The 20,886-nt window shown below is 50.3% G+C and overlaps 5 protein-coding genes across 5 annotated transcripts; 2 read left to right on the forward strand and 3 right to left on the reverse strand.

Annotated features, from left to right (window-relative positions):
• Positions 1–7,942: 7,942 nt before the first annotated feature.
• On the reverse strand, positions 7,943–9,628 carry LOC137536902 (histone H3-like). Its single transcript, XM_068259081.1, has 2 exons — positions 9,609–9,628; positions 7,943–8,390 (listed from the first exon to the last, which is right to left on the reverse strand). Exons 1-2 carry the CDS (start codon positions 9,626–9,628, stop codon positions 7,943–7,945), a joined length of 468 nt encoding a protein of 155 aa, XP_068115182.1.
• A 744-nt stretch (positions 9,629–10,372) lies between these two features.
• On the reverse strand, positions 10,373–10,788 carry LOC137534803 (histone H2B 1.1). Its single transcript, XM_068256459.1, has one exon. The coding sequence runs from the start codon at positions 10,770–10,772 to the stop codon at positions 10,392–10,394; it is 381 nt and encodes a 126-aa protein (XP_068112560.1). The 5' UTR covers positions 10,773–10,788; the 3' UTR covers positions 10,373–10,391.
• Positions 10,789–11,177: 389 nt separating this feature from the next.
• LOC137534800 (histone H2A type 2-B) lies at positions 11,178–11,589 on the forward strand. Its single transcript, XM_068256456.1, has one exon. It carries the CDS (start codon positions 11,197–11,199, stop codon positions 11,587–11,589), a length of 393 nt encoding a protein of 130 aa, XP_068112557.1. The 5' UTR covers positions 11,178–11,196.
• A 3,081-nt stretch (positions 11,590–14,670) lies between these two features.
• On the forward strand, positions 14,671–14,982 carry LOC137536904 (histone H4). The gene has a single exon (XM_068259082.1). The coding sequence runs from the start codon at positions 14,671–14,673 to the stop codon at positions 14,980–14,982; it is 312 nt and encodes a 103-aa protein (XP_068115183.1).
• A 2,369-nt stretch (positions 14,983–17,351) lies between these two features.
• On the reverse strand, positions 17,352–18,841 carry LOC137534809 (histone H2A type 2-B-like). Its single transcript, XM_068256464.1, has 2 exons — positions 18,680–18,841; positions 17,352–17,579 (listed from the first exon to the last, which is right to left on the reverse strand). Exons 1-2 carry the CDS (start codon positions 18,839–18,841, stop codon positions 17,352–17,354), a joined length of 390 nt encoding a protein of 129 aa, XP_068112565.1.
• Between the last annotated feature and the right edge of the window lie 2,045 nt (positions 18,842–20,886).

Genomic DNA, 20,886 nt, shown 5'->3' on the forward strand with positions numbered 1-20,886 from the left:
AGTAGTAGTAGAACAGCGTCATAGTGCTGGCCAAAAAAATAAATGCACCCGGCGACCCGGGCAGTGTGAACGCAGAGTGTAGTAGCGACTGAGTCAGGAGGACAAAGCGGGCGGTCAGTTCAGCAGCAGCAGCACAGTAGTAGTAGCACAGCGTCATAGTGCTGGCCAAAAAATTAAATGCACCCGGCGACCCGGGCAGTGTGAACGCAGAGTGTAGTAGCGACTGAGTCAGGAGGACAAAGCGGGCGGTCAGTTCAGCAGCAGCAGCACAGTAGTAGTAGCACAGCGTCATAGTGCTGGCCAAAAAATTAAATGCACCCGGCGACCCGGGCAGTGTGAACGCAGAGTGTAGTAGCGAATGAGTCAGGAGGACAAAGCGGGCGGTCAGTTCAGCAGCAGCAGCACAGTAGTAGTAGCACAGCGTCATAGTGCTGGCCAAAAAATTAAATGCACCCGGTGACCCGGGCAGTGTGAACGCAGAGTGTAGTAGCGACTGAGTCAGGAGGACAAAGCGGGCGGTCAGTTCAGCAGCAGCAGCACAGTAGTAGTAGCACAGCGTCATAGTGCTGGCCAAAAAATTAAATGCACCTGGCGACCCGGGCAGTGTGAACGCAGAGTGTAGTAGCGACTGAGTCAGGAGGACAAAGCGGGCGGTCAGTTCAGCAGCAGCAGCACAGTAGTAGTAGCACAGCATCATAGTGCTGGCCAAAAAATTAAATGCACCCGGCGACCCGGGCAGTGTGAACGCAGAGTGTAGTAGCGACTGAGTCAGGAGGACAAAGCGGGCGGTCAGTTCAGCAGCAGCAGCACAGTAGTAGTAGCACAGCGTCATAGTGCTGGCCAAAACATTAAATGCACCCGGCGACCCGGGCAGTGTGAATGCAGAGTGTAGTAGCGACTGAGTCAGGAGGACAAAGCGGGCGGTCAGTTCAGCAGCAGCAGCACAGTAGTAGTAGCACAGCGTCATAGTGCTGGCCAAAAAATTAAATGCACCCGGTGACCCGGGCAGTGTGAACGCAGAGTGTAGTAGCGACTGAGTCAGGAGGACAAAGCGGGCGGTCAGTTCAGCAGCAGCAGCACAGTAGTAGTAGCACAGCGTCATAGTGCTGGCCAAAAAATTAAATGCACCCGGCGACCCGGGCAGTGTGAACGCAGAGTGTAGTAGCGACTGAGTCAGGAGGACAAAGCGGGCGGTCAGTTCAGCAGCTCAGAAGGAGGACCATGGCAACCTACTGGTAGTAGTACCATAACACCAAAAAATTAACCAAGGTAGGCACTAGGCAGGTAGTAAATGTCTTTATAAAGGCAGGCATAGTTAACAACAGCACATGCAGCAGCCACTTCATGTCCCCCTGTGTCCGACAATAGGGGCCAGGAACTCACCTTCCACCCAAGCCTGGTTGATTTTCAGGAAGGTGAGTTTGTCCACAGAGGCGTGGGAGAGCCGAGAGCGCTTCTCTGTGACCACGCCACCGGCCGCTCTAAAGCATCTCTCTGAGAGGACACTGGAAGGAGGGCAGGATAGGAGTTCCAGGGCGTACTGGGAAAGCTCGCTCCAGATGTCCAGTCTCTTGACCCAGTACTCCAAGGGGTCCACGGGGCTGTCGGTGTCATTGAGCCCGTTGGATGACCCCATATAGTCAGACACCATGGTGGTCAGTCGTTGCTTGTGCTGGTTGGTGGTGGATGCTGTGGCGGGCACCTCTGTTCTGGGCTGCTGCACTGCATACAGGCTCTTGCTTAGGCTCTTCAGGTCTCCGGGGCGCCAGTTGCTGCTGCTGCTGCTGGTGGTTGTTGTTGTGCTGCTAGTGGCAATGGCAGGCACCTCTTGCTGGCTTGGCAGAGCAGTTACAGTGGGGGTGGAAGGCTGGGGGAATGCTTCCAGTAGTCTGCGCACAAGGGCCTCCTTCAACTCCCTTGTGCATTGCTCGGTGGTGGATGGCGTCATTAAGTCTCCCAGCTTCCCCTTCAGACAGGGATCAAGCATCAAGGTAATCCAGATGTCCTCCCTTGAACGCATCTGGATCACCCGGGGGTCCCTGCGAAGGCAGCGCAACATGTGCACAGCCATGCAGGGCCGGCGCTACCATTAAGGCAAAGGAGGCAGCTGCCCCAGGGCCCCAGAGCTTGTAGGGGCCCCCAGTGGCTACAAGAGGAAAAAAATGTTTTCAAAATCGGCCTTATAGTTTTTGAGAAAATCGATTTTAAAGTTTCAAAGGAAAAAAAAACACATTTAAAAACCTGCCGACTTTAATGGTTAATAGCAAATCCACCTTAAATGCTAGAAACCCTAAATTTGCAGGGTATGTTAAGGAGATCATTAGGAATAAGAGGAAAAAACAATTTTTCAAAAAGATGTTAGTTTTTGAGAAAATCGATTTTAAAGTTTCGAAGGAAAAAAAGTATACTTTTAAATGCGGTAAATGTCACTTTTAGTAGCAAACCTAACGGTAGTGTAATTTTACATGTATCAAACGAAAGCACAATAAATTTCCTGACGGGGTTTCCAGGGGGTCTATACGCAGCCGCAGCGCTTTGGCCAGGGATCGCTATACAGCCGCAATATGGCTGTACGAAGATCCCTGGCATTTTTTCCTATTTTCACATTTTTTTTTTTTTTTTTATGTTTAGAGTGTGGGAATTTTAAAAAAAAATTGTGGGGTCCCCCCTCCTGAAACTTTTTAACCCCTTGTCCCCCATGCAGGCTGGGATAGCCAGAATGTGGAGCTCCGACCGATTGGGGCTTCACACCCTGACTATACCAGCTGCAAAAAAGGTCTCTTAATGCCGATTTTTGTTCTGGGGTATATGTTGGGGGGGCCCCCCAGGTTTATTTTGCCCTGGGGCCCCATTGTTGCTTAAACCGGCCCTGCAGCCATGGGAAACAAGTGGGCCCTGCCAGCAAGATCTTCCTCGTCCTTGTCCCATAACGCATGCCTGTCCTCTTCCTGTGCCATGTCGTTGTCCTCCTCAAACCGCCATCCACGTACAACGCCTGCTGCACTCTGCTCCTCCTCCTCCTCCTCATTCAGGTTAGGGACCTCCAACTCTTCCACTACCTGCTGTGAGCCCTCCTCTGAGCTGGACTGTGCTGCCATCTGCTCCTGTTCTTCCAACTGCCTCAGGGCTTCATCCCCACGCTCAATTAAATTGTCCATTGCCTACTGTAGACAAACCAAGGGCACCCACTGGCACACAGAGGCCCGCTCCTCACTGACCATCTTGGTTGCCTCCAGGAAGGGACTCAGCACCAGGCATACTTGCTGCATCAGTGTCCACTGAGTGGCAGTAATCATGGGGACTTGCTGGTTGCTAGGGACACTTGGGTCTAGCATGTAGGCCCTAAGAGCCAGCCTGTGCTGACACAGCCGCTCCAACATGGCCAGAGTCGAATTCCAGCGAACTGGCATGTCGATGATCATCCGGTGTTGTGGCCTTCCATACTGCTGCTGTAAGGTGGACAAGAGTGCAGAGGCAGTGGCTGACAGGCGGAAAAAGCGTACCACCGCCCGGGCATCCTGCAGCAGCTCGCTCATCCCCTAGTAGGTGCGCAAGAAGCGCTGCACCACAAGATTGAGCACGTGGGCCAAGCAGGGGATGTGCTGGAGGTTTCCCTGCTGCACCGCATGCCACCAGGTTGGCCCCGTTATCGGCTGCCACATACCCCACTTCCAGGCCTCTGGGGGTCAGCCACCTCCGCTCCTGCTTCCTGAGGGCGGCCAGGACGTTGGTGGCCGTAAGCCTCTCCTTCCCCAGGGTCACCAATTTTAAAAGGGCTTGGCAGTGCCGAGGCTTGGCGCTGCTGCTGCCGAGGCGGGCTTGCTTTCCGGGTGCTGAGGGAGTATCGTGACAGGACCCTTCTGCATCCCCCCTGATCCCGCGTGGTGGCACCACTAGCTGGGCTGATGCGCTCTTGTCCTCCCTCCCTTCCATCAGTGTCACCCAGTGGGCCGTAAAGGACAGGTAGCGACCTGTCCCAAATCTGCTACTCCACGAGTCCATGGTCACGTGGACCCGCTTGCCCACAGAGTAGTCCAGGGAACGGGCCACGTTTTCCACCGCAAACTTGTGGAGTGCTGGGATCGCGCTCCTGCTGAAATAGTGGCGACTGGGGACTTGCCACTCGGGGATGCCAAATTGGAGCAGCGTCCGCATGGCGCTCCCCTCCTGCACCAGGGAGTAGGGAAGCAGCTGTGATGCCATGGCCTGGGCCAGCAAGCCATTTAGTTTGCGGATCCGCCTGTGGCTTGGAGGCAGAGGCTTGGTCAGACCCTGAAAGGTGTCGCTCAGCAGGGTCTGTCGACGCTGGGATGCAGGGGAGACAGAGGAGAGAGACGAACACTGGCTGCCAGCCTCAATGTCTGTGTCCTGAGCAGCCGAGGTGGAAGAGCGCTTGCGTGCTACTACTGCTGCTGCTGTGGGGGATTCACGACCCTGAGGGAGGGAGGATGCTGCTGCGCTGGTGGGCCTTCTGCTCTCAGGAACCCCTGCCAGCAGTGCCTGCTTCCTCTTAAAGTCCGCATACTCGCGGCAGTGGCGGCTTCTCAGGTGGCCCTGGAGGGATGAGGTACCCATCTTGCTCAGACTTTTCCCACGGCTCAATCTTTTGCTGCATAACCTGCACACCGCATACCTTTTGTCATCAGTACATTCCTCAAAGCAATCCCACACTGGTGACTTTAATTTACTGCGGCCCCCACTAGCAGAGGTGTGTGGTAGTAGTTGCCGGGGGTTGCATGGTGGTGGTGCCGGCTGAAGCAGTGTCCTGTCTACTTCCTCCGCGCCCACTGCTGCCGATGCCCCTGCCCCTGCCTGACATATGGCGATATCCTTTCCTAGGCCGAGGTGACTTGTCATCCTGCTCTGACCATTCTTCCACGGACTCAGCAGGCTGCACATAGTTAGGGTCCACAACGTCATCATCAGCAGCATCATCATAATCCAGCTCTTCCTCTGACTCCCCCGCCTCCTCTTCTGTCCCTACATCCCCAGACACAGACCCCTCTTCTTCATCACCAGAACTCAACAACGCTTGTGATTGTGGCCCGATCTCAATCTCTGCCACATCAGTCCCCAGTAAATCCTGTGCTTCTTGCATCAGCAGGTTCCCAGATGCCGGACTGAGGGACAGAACGCTGTCATCCTGGGAGGGCTGCTGACCAGTGGGTGCTGGGGTGGATGTCACAACAAGCGTGGGATGTTGGCTGCTGCTGCTACTGCTTGGAGTGGTGCTCACAGTAGAGGTCTGGGAGGAAGTCATGATGTCCATGAGTACGTCAGGTTCCATTTGCTCAACCACCACACGGGGACCAGAAACTTTAAAATATTTGGACAATGGCGTCCGCTGACTCGGCCCAGGCTTTGCTGCCCCCTTTTCTGCTGCATCACGACCACGTACAGCTGGGCGTCCTCTCCCTGGACGTGGAGCAGTCCCAGAAGTGGCTGAGGCAATTGAACTCCCTTTCCTCTCACCCCGCGAAACCCTGCCAGACATGTTGCTAGTAATGAATCACTGGATGCAGTGGGCACAGTACAAGGTCACTAAAGGATGCAGTGGGCACAGCACAAGGTCACTGAAGGATGCAGTGGCCACAGTACAAGGTCACTGAAGGATGCAGTGGGCACAGCAGTGGGCACTGGATATACAACTAGGTCACTGAAGGATGCAGTGGCCACAGTACAAGGTCACTGAAGGATGCAGTGGGCACAGCAGTGGGCACTGGATATACAACTAGGTCACTGAAGGATGCAGTGGGCACAGTACAAGGTCACTGAAGGATGCAGTGGGCACAGTACAAGGTCACTGAAGGATGCAGTGGGCACAGTACAAGGTCACTGAAGGATGCAGTGGGCACAGCAGTGGGCACTGAATATACAACTAGGTCACTGAAGGATGCAGTGGCCACAGTACAAGGTCACTGAAGGATGCAGTGGGCACATGATATACAACTAGGTCACTGAAGGATGCAGTGGGCACAGTACAAGGTCACTGAAGGATGCAGTGGGCACAGTACAAGGTCACTGAAGGATGCAGTGGGCACTGGATATATAACTAGGTCACTGAAGGATGCAGTGGGCACAGTACAAGGTCACTGAAGGATGCAGTGGGCACAGCAGTGGGCACTGGATATACAACTAGGTCACTGAAGGATGCAGTGGCCACAGTACAAGGTCACTGAAGGATGCAGTGGGCACATGATATACAACTAGGTCACTGAAGGATGCAGTGGGCACAGTACAAGGTCACTGAAGGATGCAGTGGGCACAGTACAAGGTCACTGAAGGATGCAGTGGGCACTGGATATATAACTAGGTCACTGAAGGATGCAGTGGGCACAGTACAAGGTCACTGAAGGATGCAGTGGGCACAGCAGTGGGCACTGGATATACAACTAGGTCACTGAAGGATGCAGTGGCCACAGTACAAGGTCACTGAAGGATGCAGTGGGCACAGCAGTGGGCACTGGATATACAACTAGGTCACTGAAGGATGCAGTGGCCACAGTACAAGGTCACTGAAGGATGCAGTGGGCACAGCAGTGGGCACTGGATATACAACTAGGTCACTGAAGGATGCAGTGGGCACACAAGGATGTCACACTGTGTAATGAGATGCTCATATGCCAGCGAGCGAGCGAGCAGTGGGCACTGGGCACGGCACAAGGTCACTGACAGAATGATGAACAGCGCTGGCAGAGAGTGGCGGCGCCGGCGGTGTGACTGGCTGCCTGCAAATAGTACAAGTGTATAACTGTCACTGGAATATACAAGTGAACACTGCAGCTGCACTAACCTGCCTGCCTGCACTCTACACACAGATAATCCCCACTCCCACTACACTGCAGCACTGAACCTGCCTGCTCAGCACTACACACAGTTAAATAATCACTAGACTCCCACACTCCCACTACACTACACTGACTACAACTAACTACAGCAATCACTCACTGACTAGCTAACTGTGTACAGTATAAGAGCAGTGTTAGCAAAAAAAACGCTTTGTTTTTAACACAATAAATGCACTTGCTCAAACAACAATGGCCTGGAGATAATCCTCTCAGCACCACAGTCTAGCAAGGACAGAGCTTTTCCATCATGGCCGCCGCTTTATATTCAGGAGGGGAGGGCATAGCTCCCCTCCTGTGATTGGTTGCTAGGGCCTGGCTGGGGCACTCTGATTGGCCTGCAATGTGTCACTTCCGCATAGTTTGACACATTTCCGCAAACCACGACTTCAGCGCCGGGTTTCACGAGTGTGAATGCGGATTTCTGTCCGCATTCACGCGAAGCCGAAGTAGATTTTCGTGGTTGAAAATCTATTCACGGATTTTCGTGTCCGAGGCGGAATGCGTCAAAATGGTCGTGAATCCACGCGTAAGCGTGATCACGACCTGGCGGTGAGCACCACTGGCATGCGGTAAAGTACATGCGGGAAGTTTGCACCCAAAATACCGTCAAGTTTGCATTCTCTAAATTTTCCGCAAGTTTTTCCCGCATGCGGAAAAAGTGTGGTAAAAGTGCGGGATTCATGCGGAAAACTTTCTGCAAAAGTCGGTATTTTCCGCAATAGAAGATGAATTCTCAAAAATGTTCAGGCGCATCATTTTGTCGTTAATTACAAGTAGTAGGTGATATATTCCGAATCCCATTGACTTTAATGAAGTGTGGAGGCTTAAGGGCTGTGCTTGCTGGACTTTTATTTTTTTTTTTAAAACACTTTTTCATGCGACCTTTTTACCGCATGATTTCCGCATGAATAATGGCTGTTTCTGCATCTTTTTTCCCGCATGCGGCAAACATGCGGAAAATGTTAGTGAATGCTGAAAAAATGCGGAGTTTACCGCTGGCGGGAATTTAGCGGTAAAATTTTGCGGTACTTTTGGCTCTTTGAGAATAGAGCCCTTTGTGTTGGGTCAGGATATCAGAAGACGGTTTGCCGCGCTTATGCCCTCTCGCCGCGGATCCTGCGGGCCAGCTGGATGTCTTTGGGCATGATGGTGACCCTCTTGGCGTGGATGGCGCACAGGTTGGTGTCCTCGAAGAGCCCCACCAGATAAGCCTCGCTGGCCTCCTGCAGAGCCATGACGGCCGAGCTCTGGAAGCGCAGGTCGGTCTTGAAGTCCTGGGCGATCTCCCGCACCAGGCGCTGGAAGGGCAGCTTGCGGATCAGCAGCTCGGTGGATTTCTGATAGCGGCGGATCTCTCGGAGAGCCACTGTACCGGGCCGGTAGCGGTGAGGCTTCTTCACTCCTCCGGTGGCTGGGGCGCTCTTCCGGGCGGCTTCGGTGGCCAGCTGCTTGCGGGGAGCTTTCCCTCCGGTGGACTTGCGGGCGGTCTGCTTGGTTCTAGTGTTGTCCGGATCATGAACGATTCGGATCTTTGATCCGAATCTATTTTATGAGTCGATCATCCGAATCATCAAAATGAGTGATTCGGATCGCAAAAGGGGCGGGGCCAGGAGCGACACGCCCCCTCTCAGCGGGCAGCGGGGTCCTGGAAGCAGAGCAGGGACGGATCGCTGAGTTGGAGGGGAGCCAGCCTTGCACAGGGACAGGTAGATGAGAGAGAGGGGACATGTGTGCCACTGCCAGATATGTGTAGAGCACACATACTGGCTATAATGTGCTGCCCATTATAGGCTGGCTGTTCCGTAGTGCTGCACAGTGATCACATGGGAAGCTTTTGGCTCAGCACAGCTCAGTAACTTTGCAGACAGTGTGATTGAAAGGCAATATAATCCTCCTGCACTCGGCACTAAACAGCTGCACTTATCTTCTGGGAATGCTTTCTTTCACTGTGCGACCTTTTCTTTCAAAGTGTACAGATGAACATATAGGTGAAATATATGTAATAAAGCATATGATTGCAGCATGTGGGTATTACGTGCAAACATTTCTGCTCTCTGCTCGTCCCTCCTCCCTTCTCTGTCCACTCCCTGCCCTCTGTCCATCTTCTCCCCTTCTCTGTGTGTCCACCCCCTCCCCTTCTCCTGTCCACAGACCTGTCCTACTAGTCATTTCACCCCCGAATGCTTCCGGTAGTAAAATGATCCGAGATTCGGATCAAAGATCCGGATCTTTTCAATGATCCGATTCGAATCATCCGGATCATTGAAAAGATCCGAACTTCCCATCTCTACTTGGTTCTGGCCATCGCTCAATCAGCTGATTCCACAGGCGAGAATAGACTGAGGAGAGCGGCCGAGAGGCACCTTTTTATACAGCCCGCGCCTCTCTGTCATTGACTGCCTCACACCACGCCCTCTACATGCGATTGGTGGCAAGCGACTACGCGGAGAGCCAATTGTCTTTCATCCTATTGACATCCCTATATCAGTACTGTGTGTGCCTCGAGCTGCGCGGGATACAATCAACGAGCAACTCATCCTAATAACCCCGCCCAGACCGGCCAGTGAGCGACCAAAAAACGAAAAAATACAGTTTTAGCCCCAACTCACACTACGACCTTGTTTTATGCTATTGGTAATACCCCTATTCGGCGCTCTGGCTTCTGATTGGCCGGACGGATCGGGAGCTTTTATCTGAATGGTACTAGAGAACATTTGTTATTTTTCAAATGGCCCGCCACAATATTGCATTCATTGTTACATCAGCCCGCCAAACTCCATTGTTGCCTGATTTGGTTCGTATTCATTGAATCTTCTGTAGCCCTTATTTGAGTTGCGACTGAAAGGTAAAACGTTTATTTTGCGATCTGTATTTTGTATGTGCATCAGTCTGTATCGGGTTGTAGTAACGACAAATAACAGCAGATCGGCTGATCTGTTGTCACGGAATACCGAGATCTCTGTAACAGGCTGTAATAGGAGGAGAGTCTGCTCGCTCCACCCAGACCGCGTTCCGCTCTACAACTCTGGTCACTCCAGCAAACTAATCGCAACGAGTACTACTGACAACAGTAATTACATTAATGTGTGATATATATCGCAGCGTTCCTGTTTTACAGAAACGTTACCAAATAATGCCGTCGGGATATGACCCGTTTTCTAATCAACCCCCCCTCCCTTACACAGACTCGTCAGGATAGATACTATATAGATGGATGTACTTGCTGCCCGTGTGACCTTAGTGCGCCAGTAAGTGGAGATGAAATAACTTGAAAAATTCACTTCTACGCCTATCTTAATGCCCGATCTGATCCAGAAATAGGAATTCCCCCGTTGTGTTGAACATAACCACACGGATGGAGGAGATCGACAGCTTCAGAGTGGGAATCTGTCCATGCACAGCTTTAGAGACAGCCAAACTACTGCAACTCCGTGTTTATATCAAAATTAAACAGCACATTTATGACTGCATACAAAAGCTCCGTAGTGAATCAGTGGGTGGCTCTTAGAAGAGCCTTTGGGTTATGATCGGTATGGAGAGAGATTACTTGGCGCTGGTGTACTTGGTGACGGCCTTGGTGCCCTCGGACACGGCGTGCTTGGCCAGCTCTCCCGGCAGCAGCAGGCGGACGGCGGTCTGGATCTCCCGGGAGGTGATGGTGGAACGCTTGTTGTAATGAGCCAGGCGGGAAGCTTCCCCGGCGATGCGCTCAAAGATGTCATTGACGAAGGAGTTCATGATGCTCATGGCCTTGGAGGAGATGCCGGTGTCAGGGTGCACCTGCTTCAGCACCTTGTACACGTAGATGGCGTAGCTCTCCTTCCTGGTCTTCCTACGCTTCTTGCCGTCCTTCTTCTGGGTCTTGCTCACCGCTTTCTTAGAGCCCTTCTTGGGCGCCGGGGCGGACTTGGCTGGTTCAGGCATTGCTGCGGATTCTCAGTAACTCTGCGGCTTCTCAGTAACTCTGCAGAGTGCAGAGACACAATGAGGAGCAGCGCCGCCTCCCCTCCTTATATAGGCGGCCTATGCTAATCAGGCTGCAGCGCTTCTCTCTACACTATTGGGCAGCGTCGCTGGCTGATGATTTCCTTCCCTCTCACTGGCTGGAGACGCGCCGTGTGCAAAACACTTTACTGAGAACCCGAAGATAATCCCATTGGCGGCGTCAGCGTAGAGGAACGCCCAGAGTTTGCTGATTGGTGCATTGCTGAGCTTACATTCCATTCGCTGAATCGGACAGGAACCAATAGAGTGGCACCGAAGAACTGGCTGCAGAGTATATATAGAGGGAGGCGGGGCGCATTCAGCTATTCCAGTGTTGGAGAGAAACATCCATAGAGCTAATATTATGTCTGGAAGAGGCAAGCAAGGCGGGAAGGCTCGTGCCAAGGCCAAGACTCGCTCCTCCCGGGCCGGCCTGCAGTTCCCAGTCGGCCGTGTTCACCGTCTGCTGAGGAAGGGCAACTATGCGGAGCGGGTGGGGGCCGGAGCTCCGGTCTATCTGGCCGCAGTGCTGGAGTATCTGACCGCTGAGATCCTGGAGCTGGCTGGTAACGCCGCCCGGGACAACAAGAAGACCCGAATCATCCCCCGCCACCTGCAGCTGGCCGTGCGCAACGACGAGGAGCTCAACAAGCTGCTGGGTGGGGTGACCATCGCCCAGGGGGGCGTCCTGCCCAACATCCAGGCCGTGCTGCTGCCCAAGAAGACCGAGAGCCACAAGGCCGCCAAGAGCAAGTAATTCCCTGCAGCGAAAGATATTCCACAGAACCCAAAGGCTCTTTTCAGAGCCACCCACACTGTCTGCTAAAGCTCATAATACTATTATATAAGCCAATTCTTCGTATTCACGAAAGTAATGCCCAAACCAGTGGCTGTAAATCTCGCACTACACGCTCTATTGCGGAGCAATGGTTACATACCACAAAAATCGTTACATTTCAATTGTCGGAAGTCATTCACTGTCAGCCAAATAGAAGTTAAGAGGGATCCCACTGATTGTAGCACAATAGGATTGTACAGTAGCTTCCTTTAGCAGTCTGCGGGTTATTCACACGCAGGGTGTGAATAACCCGCAGACTGCTAAAGAAAGCTGCTTCTGTATATCTATAGGGGGTAATGTATGGAGGCGACAAAGCACTTGTATAGCAAACACAATAGTATTCCTAGTAGTATAATTCATCTGTGTGGGAATGATTTCTGTTTAGGATGCGTCTCCTGACGGCTTATTTTACTAGAAATCCAATTATATATACTTGGATGTGAACTCTTGCACAGGAAAGCTCTCATTTAAGCGCCAACATATTACGCAGCGCTGGACATTGGTTTAGGTTACAGACAATATTTAGGGGTGACATACAGCAATATGACAATACAAGAAAAAACAGATCACGCAGCTCAATATGAGTACAAGCTAATGCTTCGTCAGTCACTGGATGGGAGCATGGAGATTACTCAAATGCACAGTAATGGAGGTGCATGATCAGGTAGGACACAAAAGGAGGAGGACCCTGCCCAAAGAGCATAGAGAAATGCACCTAGTATGTATTTAGAAAGTTTAGCCTGTCTGTGTCTAATACCCCAATTGTAATTTGATCTCTCCCCTGTTACCTGACTGTCACGGCAGATAAGTTCATTTGAAAGCACAAGGTATTATGTCTGCTTCTATGACAGCAGAAAGAATCCGTGAAAATTGATTGTAGGATTTGTATCAGCTGCCTGTAACAAATACATTATACTGTTCCGTATATTAGAGGAAGTTCAATTAGTGCAGAGTAATGTTCTGACTGAGACTCTCTGACAGTTATTGGCTGTCTGATGAAAGAAACCCCCGGCCCTTACACTGTGATTGCAGAAGGCAGAGGAGTTGCCATGATATGCCGATATACATTATCCTGCGATTACCATTTTCTCCAGCAAGAATGTGTAGAGGAAATGGAAACCTGTTTTGTGGTCTTTGACGTAATATAGACTGACTATAGTGGTAATAAGCGCCTCCTGTGTTATATGCGGGAAGGAGAATACGTTCTGATTGACATTAGTATGAAAGGACAATGTTCTACCTCTTTTGTTCCCCCATCGCATAGCTCTCATATCATCGCAAGATAAGCACGGCGATGCCCGTGGCGAGGAGCAGATGTGAGGGAATACTCAGTACAATGCTATTGTCAAGCAGTGTGATGAACGAGAGGAAATCTGTGAACTAATAATTTCGAATATCCCGCGGGTATAACGGCCTTTCCCGCCATTTTTGCAATGCCCACAAAGCAAAATCTCCCAGAATTAATCGGTCACGATTTGCACCACTCACGTCTATAAATTATACATGAATATCCCACGAGAATCCTTTACCGCCGGCGGTGCTTCCAAAATACAAATAAGTACTTTCCTGTGTTTCATTTATGAATGTCACCGATCTTTCGGTAGCCGTCATCAACGTGTTCCTGCACTGCAATCATAGGATCTACGTGTGACGTCACCACTCCCCAGTTACACAGCAGTATACAGATGCAGCTGGTGAGCTCATCTGCAAGATGAACTGGTATGAATAAGCAGCAGTTTACCGGGCTGCTCAGTGTAATAACTCACGCCTGCTCGGGCCTCCGATATTACCATTGGACGCCCGATAGGTGCTAATAACCGCTATGGAAGTGCGCTACAGCAACGCTGCCTGCTCGCTACACTGCGGGGATATGACAGCACTTTTATAGAGAGAGTGGGTGGCCCTGAGAAGGGCCTTTTTGTTTTAGTTGTTAGATCGGGGAAGTGATCAGTTTAGCCTCCGAAGCCGTAGAGGGTGCTCCCCCCCCAGTATAGGTTAGATTAGGTAGGTGCCCCCCAGTACAGGTTAGATTAGGTAGGTGCCCCCCAGTATAGGATAGACAGGTAGCTGCCCCCCAGCATAGGTTAGATAGGTAGCTGCCCCCCAGTATAGGTTAGACAGGTAGCTGCCCCCCAGCGTAGGTTAGATAGGTAGCTGCCCCCCAGCATAGGATAGACTAGTGTATGGCCACCTTTACTCTCACAATTAATCGGTGACGATTTGTGAGTCACAGTTCTGTCATAAGTAATGCAGGAGGTTTGTGATTATATTGTCACAGTTACTTACTGGGGGGGGGGGGGGGGGGGGGGTCCTGGAGGGACAAATAGATCAGAATTTAGTGCTGCTAGTGCTGCTAGATGTCATCCTTTAGATTTAGATTGTAAGCTGGCAAGGAGAGGGCTCTCTCCCCCCCTTTTGTATCTTGGTTGGAAATTATTGTAAAAATTGTATTAATCATGTTACTTTTATCACTGTCATTACCAATTCTGTATTTTGTATTCTGTATTTTGTATCATTTTTATATTTTGTTACTAATTATTTATCTTTCTTGTATATTGGTGTAAATCTGTATTATTATGTACCCCATGTTCCTGTCTTACTTTGTCCGGCGCCACAGAATATGTTGGCTTTATAAATCAATAATAGTATTAGTACCTGTATGTCCATTGTGAGATGAATAGAGCAGTAATTATATTAAATGTATACTTATATTGGTGTCCGAGGTGACAGGACGAATTACCGCACATATAAAACCTGATCTGTATGTAGCGCAGCTGCAAAACGGAAGACATGTTAAAAGTGGAGAAACCAGAATAACCAGCACTCATAAGACACTAGACGTATACAAGATATTTTAGAATATATTCCAGATCTGCCTGTGTCTCCGCCCTCTTCAGCGCAGTCTCCTCTCAGGTCCGCTCAGACTGTATAAGAGAAGAGGAGGCGGCAGCACTGGGTAGGTCATCTCTACAGCGGAGAAGAAGCATCATCATTTCTATCATGTCTGGCCGAGGAAAGGGCGGGAAGGGACTCGGGAAAGGAGGCGCCAAGCGGCACAGGAAGGTGCTCCGGGATAACATCCAGGGCATCACTAAGCCCGCCATCCGCCGCCTGGCCCGCAGAGGGGGTGTCAAGCGCATCTCCGGCCTCATCTATGAGGAGACCCGCGGAGTGCTGAAGGTTTTCCTGGAGAACGTCATCCGGGACGCCGTCACCTACACCGAGCACGCCAAGAGGAAGACGGTCACCGCCATGGATGTGGTGTACGCCCTCAAGCGCCAGGGGCGCACCCTCTACGGCTTCGGGGGCTAAACTGATCACTTCCCCGATCTAACAACTAAAACAAAAAGGCCCTTCTCAGGGCCACCCACTCTCTCTATAAAAGTGCTGTCATATCCCCGCAGTGTAGCGAGCAGGCAGCGTTGCTGTAGCGCACTTCCATAGCGGTTATTAGCACCTATCGGGCGTCCAATGGTAATATCGGAGGCCCGAGCAGGCGTGAGTTATTACACTGAGCAGCCCGGTAAACTGCTGCTTATTCATACCAGTTCATCTTGCAGATGAGTTTACCAGCTGCATCTGTATACTGCTGTGTAACTGGGGAGTGGTGACGTCACACGTAGATCCTATGATTGCAGTGCAGGAACACGTTGATGACGGCTACCGAAAGATTATTATTATTATTATTTAGTATTTATATAGCGCCGACATATTACGCAGCGCTGTACAGTGTATATATATATCTTGTCACTAACTGTCCCTCAAAGGAGCTCACAATCTAATCCCTACCATTGCCATATGTCTATATTATGTAGTGTATTTATTGTAGTCTAGGGCCAATTTTTAGGGGGAGCCAATTAACTTATCCGTATGTTTTTGGGGTGTGGGAGGAAACCGGAGCGCCCGGAGGAAACCCACACAGACACGGAGAGAACATACAAACTCTTTGCAGATAGTGCCCTGGCTGGGATTCGAACCAGGGACCCAGCGCTGCAAGGCGAGAGAGCTAACCACTACGCCACCGTGTTGCCCAGATCGGTGACATTCATAAATGAAACACAGGAAAGTACTTATTTGTATTTTGGAAGCACCGCCGGCGGTAAAGGATTCTCGTGGGATATTCATGTATAATTTATAGACGTGAGTGGTGCAAATCGTGACCGATTAATTCTGGGAGATTTTGCTTTGTGGGCATTGCAAAAATGGCGGGAAAGACCGTTATACCCGCGGGATATTCGAAATTATTAGTTCACAGATTTCCTCTCGTTCATCACACTGCTTGACAATAGCATTGTACTGAGTATTCCCTCACATCTGCTCCTCGCCACGGGCATCGCCGTGCTTATCTTGCGATGATATGAGAGCTATGCGATGGGGGAACAAAAGAGGTAGAACATTGTCCTTTCATACTAATGTCAATCAGAACGTATTCTCCTTCCCGCATATAATAGACACAGGAGGCGCTTATTACCACTATAGTCAGTCTATATTACGTCAAAGACCACAAAACAGGTTTCCATTTCCTCTACACATTCTTGCTGGAGAAAATGGTAATCGCAGGATAATGTATATCGGCATATCATGGCAACTCCTCTGCCTTCTGCAATCACAGTGTAGGCGGGTTTCTTTCATCAGACAGCCAATAACTGTCAGAGTCTCAGAACATTACTCTGCACTGATTGAACTTCCTCTAAGAGATACGCAACAGCAAAATGTATTTGTTACAGGCAGCTGATACAAATCCTACAATCAATTTTCACGGATTCTTTCTGCTGTCATAGAAGCAGACATAATACCTTGAGCTTTCAAATGAACTTATCTGCCGTGACAGTCAGGTAACAGGGGAGAGATCAAATTACAATTGGGGTATTAGACACAGACAGGCTAAACTTTCTAAATACATACTAGGTGGATTTCTCTATGCTCTTTGGGCAGGGTCCTCCTCCTTTTGTGTCCTACCTGATCATGCACCTCCATTACTGTGCATTTGAGTAATCTCCATGCTCCCATCCAGTGACTGACGAAGCATTAGCTTGTACTCATATTGAGCTGCGTGATCTGTTTTTTCTTGTATTGTCATATTGCTGTATTGTCACCCCTAAATATTGTCTGTAACCTAAACCAATGTCCAGCGCTGCGTAATATGTTGGCGCTTAAATGAGAGCTTTCCTGTGCAAGAGTTCACATCCAAGTATATATAATTGGATTTCTAGTAAAATAAGCCGTCAGGAGACGCATCCTAAACAGAAATCATTCCCACACAGATGAATTATACTACTAGGAATACTATTGTGTTTGCTATACAAGTGCTTTGTCGCCTCCATACATTACCCCCTATAGATATACAGAAGCAGCTTTCTTTAGCAGTCTGCGGGTTATTCACACGCAGGAAGGAAGCTACTGTACAATCCTATTGTGCTACAATCAGTGGGATCCCTCTTAACTTCTATTTGGCTGACAGTGAATGACCTCCGACTTTGAAATGTAACGATTTTTTGTGGTATGTAACCATTGCTCCGCAATAGAGCGTGTAGTGCGAGATTTACAGCCACTGGTTTGGGCATTACTTTCGTGAATACGAAGAATTGGCTTATATAATAGTATTATGAGCTTTAGCAGACAGTGTGGGTGGCTCTGAAAAGAGCCTTTGGGTTCTGTGGAATATCTTTCGCTGCAGGGAGTTACTTGCTCTTGGCGGCCTTGTGGCTCTCGGTCTTCTTGGGCAGCAGCACGGCCTGGATGTTGGGCAGGACGCCCCCCTGGGCGATGGTCACCCCACCCAGCAGCTTGTTGAGCTCCTCGTCGTTGCGCACGGCCAGCTGCAGGTGGCGGGGGATGATTCGGGTCTTGTTGTTGTCCCGGGCGGCGTTGCCAGCCAGCTCCAGGATCTCAGCGGCCAGATACTCCAGCTAGTGTTGTTCGGATCTTTGATCCGAATCTATTTTGTGAGTCGAATCATCCGAATCATCAAAATGAGTGATTCGGATTGCAAAGGGGGCAGGGCCAGGAGCGACACGCCCCCTCGCAACGGAGTCCTGGAAGCAGAGCAGAGATGGATGCTCTGTTGAAGGGGAGGCAGCCTTGCACAGCCACAGGTAGATGAGAGAGAGGGGACATCGGTGCCACTGCCAGATCGGAGCAGTGCTTTTCAGCGCTGCTATATTTGGGCGCAGCCGGCGCCTCCATAGACTTCAATAGGAATCATTCCTATTGAAGCGCTCAGTGAGTAACATCGGCTCCGTCAGAAGACAGAGCCGAAGTTGCTTAAAAACATAATAATTCGGCCTCCAGCAATCGCTGGAAGCCGAATTATTTCATTCCCCCACTATCCATGTCGGCCTGGAGGGGGAATAGTAATTAAATCGGCCCGGACTTGTGCAGAAGCAGGATCAGCTATATACCGCTGTATCCTGCGCCCAAGTCTACCGGCGCCGATTTCAAATGTACGCCTGCCAGATATGTGTAGAGCACACATACTGGCTGAAATGTGCTGCTCCTTATAGGCTGTCTGTTCCGTAGTTATGCACAGTGAACACATTGGAAACTTTTGGCACAGCTCAGTAAAGTTACAGGCAGCATGCTGGGCTAGGACAGGGCAGGCACTGTGATTGCTGTGCAATATGATCCACCTGCACTGCTCTAATCAGCTGCACTTTACTTCTGGGAATGCTTTGGGGAATGGGAGTTGGGAGTATACAGATGAACATATAGGTGAAATATATGTAAAGCATAATGATTGCAGCATGTGGGTATTGTGTGCAAACATTTCTGCTCTCTGCTCGTCCCTCCTCCCTTCTCTGTCCACTCCCTGCCCTCTGTCCATCTTCTCCCCTTCTCTGTGTGTCCACCCCCCTCCCCTTCTCCTGTCCTGCTAGTCATTTCACCCCCGAATGCTTCCCTGGTAAAATGATCCAAAATTCGGATCATAGATCCGGATCTTTTCAATGATCCAATTCGAATTATCCGGATGATTGAAAAGATCCGAACTTCGCATCTCTAACTCCAGCACTGCGGCCAGATAGACCGGAGCTCCGGCCCCCACCCGCTCTGCATAGTTGCCCTTCCTCAGCAGACGGTGAACACGGCCGACTGGGAACTGCAGCCCGGCCCGGGAGGAGCGAGTCTTGGCCTTGGCACGAGCCTTGCCGCCTTGTTTGCCTCTTCCAGACATAATATCAGCTCTATGGATGTGCCTCTCTAGCACTGGAATAGCGGAGTGCGCCCCGCCTTCCTCTATATATACTCTGCAGCCAGTTCTGCACTGCCGCCCTATTGGCTCTTCTCCGATTCAGCCAATGGAATGCAGGTCCAGCAATTCACCAATCAGCAAACTCTGGGCGTCCCTCTGCGCTGGAGCCTCCAATGGGATTATTTTCAGGTTCTCAGTAATGTGTTTTGCACACGGCGCGTCTCCAGCCAGTGACAGGGAAGGAAATCATCAGCCAGTGACGCTGCCCAATAGTGTAGAGAGAAGCGCTGCAGCCTGATTAGCATAGGCCGCCTATATAAGGAGGGGAGGCGGCGCTGCTCCTCATTGTGTCTCCGCACTCTGCAGAGTTAGGCCCGTTCACACTTGCGTTTTGCCATGCAAACGGACCGGATCCTGATCGGATCAGGACCTGATCCGGATCGGAACCGTATGGTTCGGATCCGGATCTGGTCCGTTTGCATCAGGCATGCATCCAGGGCCGGGCCGAGGCATAGGCTGGAGAGGCTCCAGCCTCAGGGCGCAGTGTAGGAGGGGGCGCACAATTCATTCAAAGTTCAATTAAACTGCCACGCTCTCCACTCCTGTAATCATAAAAGAAAAACTCCACATAGGGTAATATTGTTCAGTTCTGTTAATCACACTATTCCGCCACCTGCAGATCATTCGTGCTTTGTGCTCCCAGGTGCTGAACCACATCTATCTCCCTCACCCCCTGTTAGTATATGCTCACCAGATTCTCTCCACCTCAATTGTCAGGTGGGTCTTGCGCATATCTGAAAAACTTGCTCCAGACTCCCTCTAGCTGTTAGATGGATTTTTTACAGATCTCATATAGCCTTGTTCCTACAGAGGAAAGATCTCTACATAGGGTAATATAGTTCAAACAGCAGTTCAACTAAATCACCAACAACCGTGTCTCTGTATTTACACCTGTGACAAGTGCCAATCCACCACACTGCATGCCACACTGCTCACCAGATGTATCCCACCTCTTTGTTAGGTGGAGACAGCGCTTTCTGTTATTCCCAATAACAACACGATCCTCAGTGGTATGCAAGAAAAAGCCTCTTATCAGGACTTTAGTTTAATTTCTCCGTTAAAATCACTCATAAAACATAAAAAGAGAAAAAAAACGCATATAGCGTAACACTGTTGGCAGTGCCTCTGTGCGCAATACAAAATCTCACTTACGCATTCAGAAGTACTTCTGCACGTATCAATCACAATTGGCTGCCAGTGCCCATCCGCCTTGCTTCCGGGTGTGTGTCAGCCTCACTCGTGTTCTCCCGTTACCGCCGCCTCCTCCTTCAGTGGCAGGATTCACTCGTGTGCGCCTCTTACTCGACCGGCCGGTTCCTGCGCTATCCTCACGACGTCAGACGCTTAGCTCCGCCCTACGCGCGTTTCGTCCTCACGCCAGACTCATCAGGGGCTCCGCCTCCTGACGTCTGACGTCTCTATACATAGTGCCTGCCGCCTACTGATTGGAGGGCACTGCTCACTATTTGCGGATGGGCACTGTTTACAAAATCACATAAAACATTCTAAAACATATTAAGGCCTCTTGCACACTGCAAGTGATTCCGATTCAGTTTCCGCTTTTTAATCAGTTTTTACATCCGATTCAGATTCCGATTTGCAGTGTGCAGGGAGCAAACTGCAAATCGGAATCTGAATCGGATGTAAAAACTGATTAAAAAGCGGAATCTGAATCTGAATCGCTTGCAGTGTGCAAGAGGCCTAAAACCTATCTACTATTGGCCACAAATGCCACCTTTACTCCATATAATCCTTTCAACACAATGTGCATGATATCTATTCCTAATGCACTCCTGGATACCCCTCTTGTGGTTGATACTGGTATATTTCCTCTTTGCTGATATTGTGTCATTATATATCCTGTATGACTATTTGGTGCTCCCTCTTGTGGTGATTCTTAAAATTACACTTTTATTTGTGACTACTTACTTTCCTATTAATAATTTGATTAATAATAGTGCTCTCCT

Source organism: Hyperolius riggenbachi, chromosome 10 (assembly GCF_040937935.1).
Source record: "Hyperolius riggenbachi isolate aHypRig1 chromosome 10, aHypRig1.pri, whole genome shotgun sequence".
NCBI lineage: Eukaryota > Metazoa > Chordata > Amphibia > Anura > Hyperoliidae > Hyperolius > Hyperolius riggenbachi.

Excerpts from the sequence above, each read along its gene's own strand:
- LOC137536902 (XM_068259081.1), bottom strand. The coding sequence starts at position 9,628 with ATGGAGTTTGGCGGGCTGAT. Across the intron at positions 8,391-9,608 it reads ATGGAGTTTGGCGGGCTGAT|ATTCGGATCAAAGATCCGAA; the intron begins GTAACAATGAAT and ends CTCATAAAATAG.
- LOC137534803 (XM_068256459.1), bottom strand. The coding sequence starts at position 10,772 with ATGCCTGAACCAGCCAAGTCCGCCCCGGCGCCCAAGAAGGGCTCTAAG.
- LOC137534800 (XM_068256456.1), top strand. The coding sequence starts at position 11,197 with ATGTCTGGAAGAGGCAAGCAAGGCGGGAAGGCTCGTGCCAAGGCCAAG.
- LOC137536904 (XM_068259082.1), top strand. The coding sequence starts at position 14,671 with ATGTCTGGCCGAGGAAAGGGCGGGAAGGGACTCGGGAAAGGAGGCGCC.
- LOC137534809 (XM_068256464.1), bottom strand. The coding sequence starts at position 18,841 with ATGTCTGGAAGAGGCAAACAAGGCGGCAAGGCTCGTGCCAAGGCCAAG. Across the intron at positions 17,580-18,679 it reads CTCCGGTCTATCTGGCCGCA|CTGGAGTATCTGGCCGCTGA; the intron begins GTGCTGGAGTTA and ends GAACAACACTAG.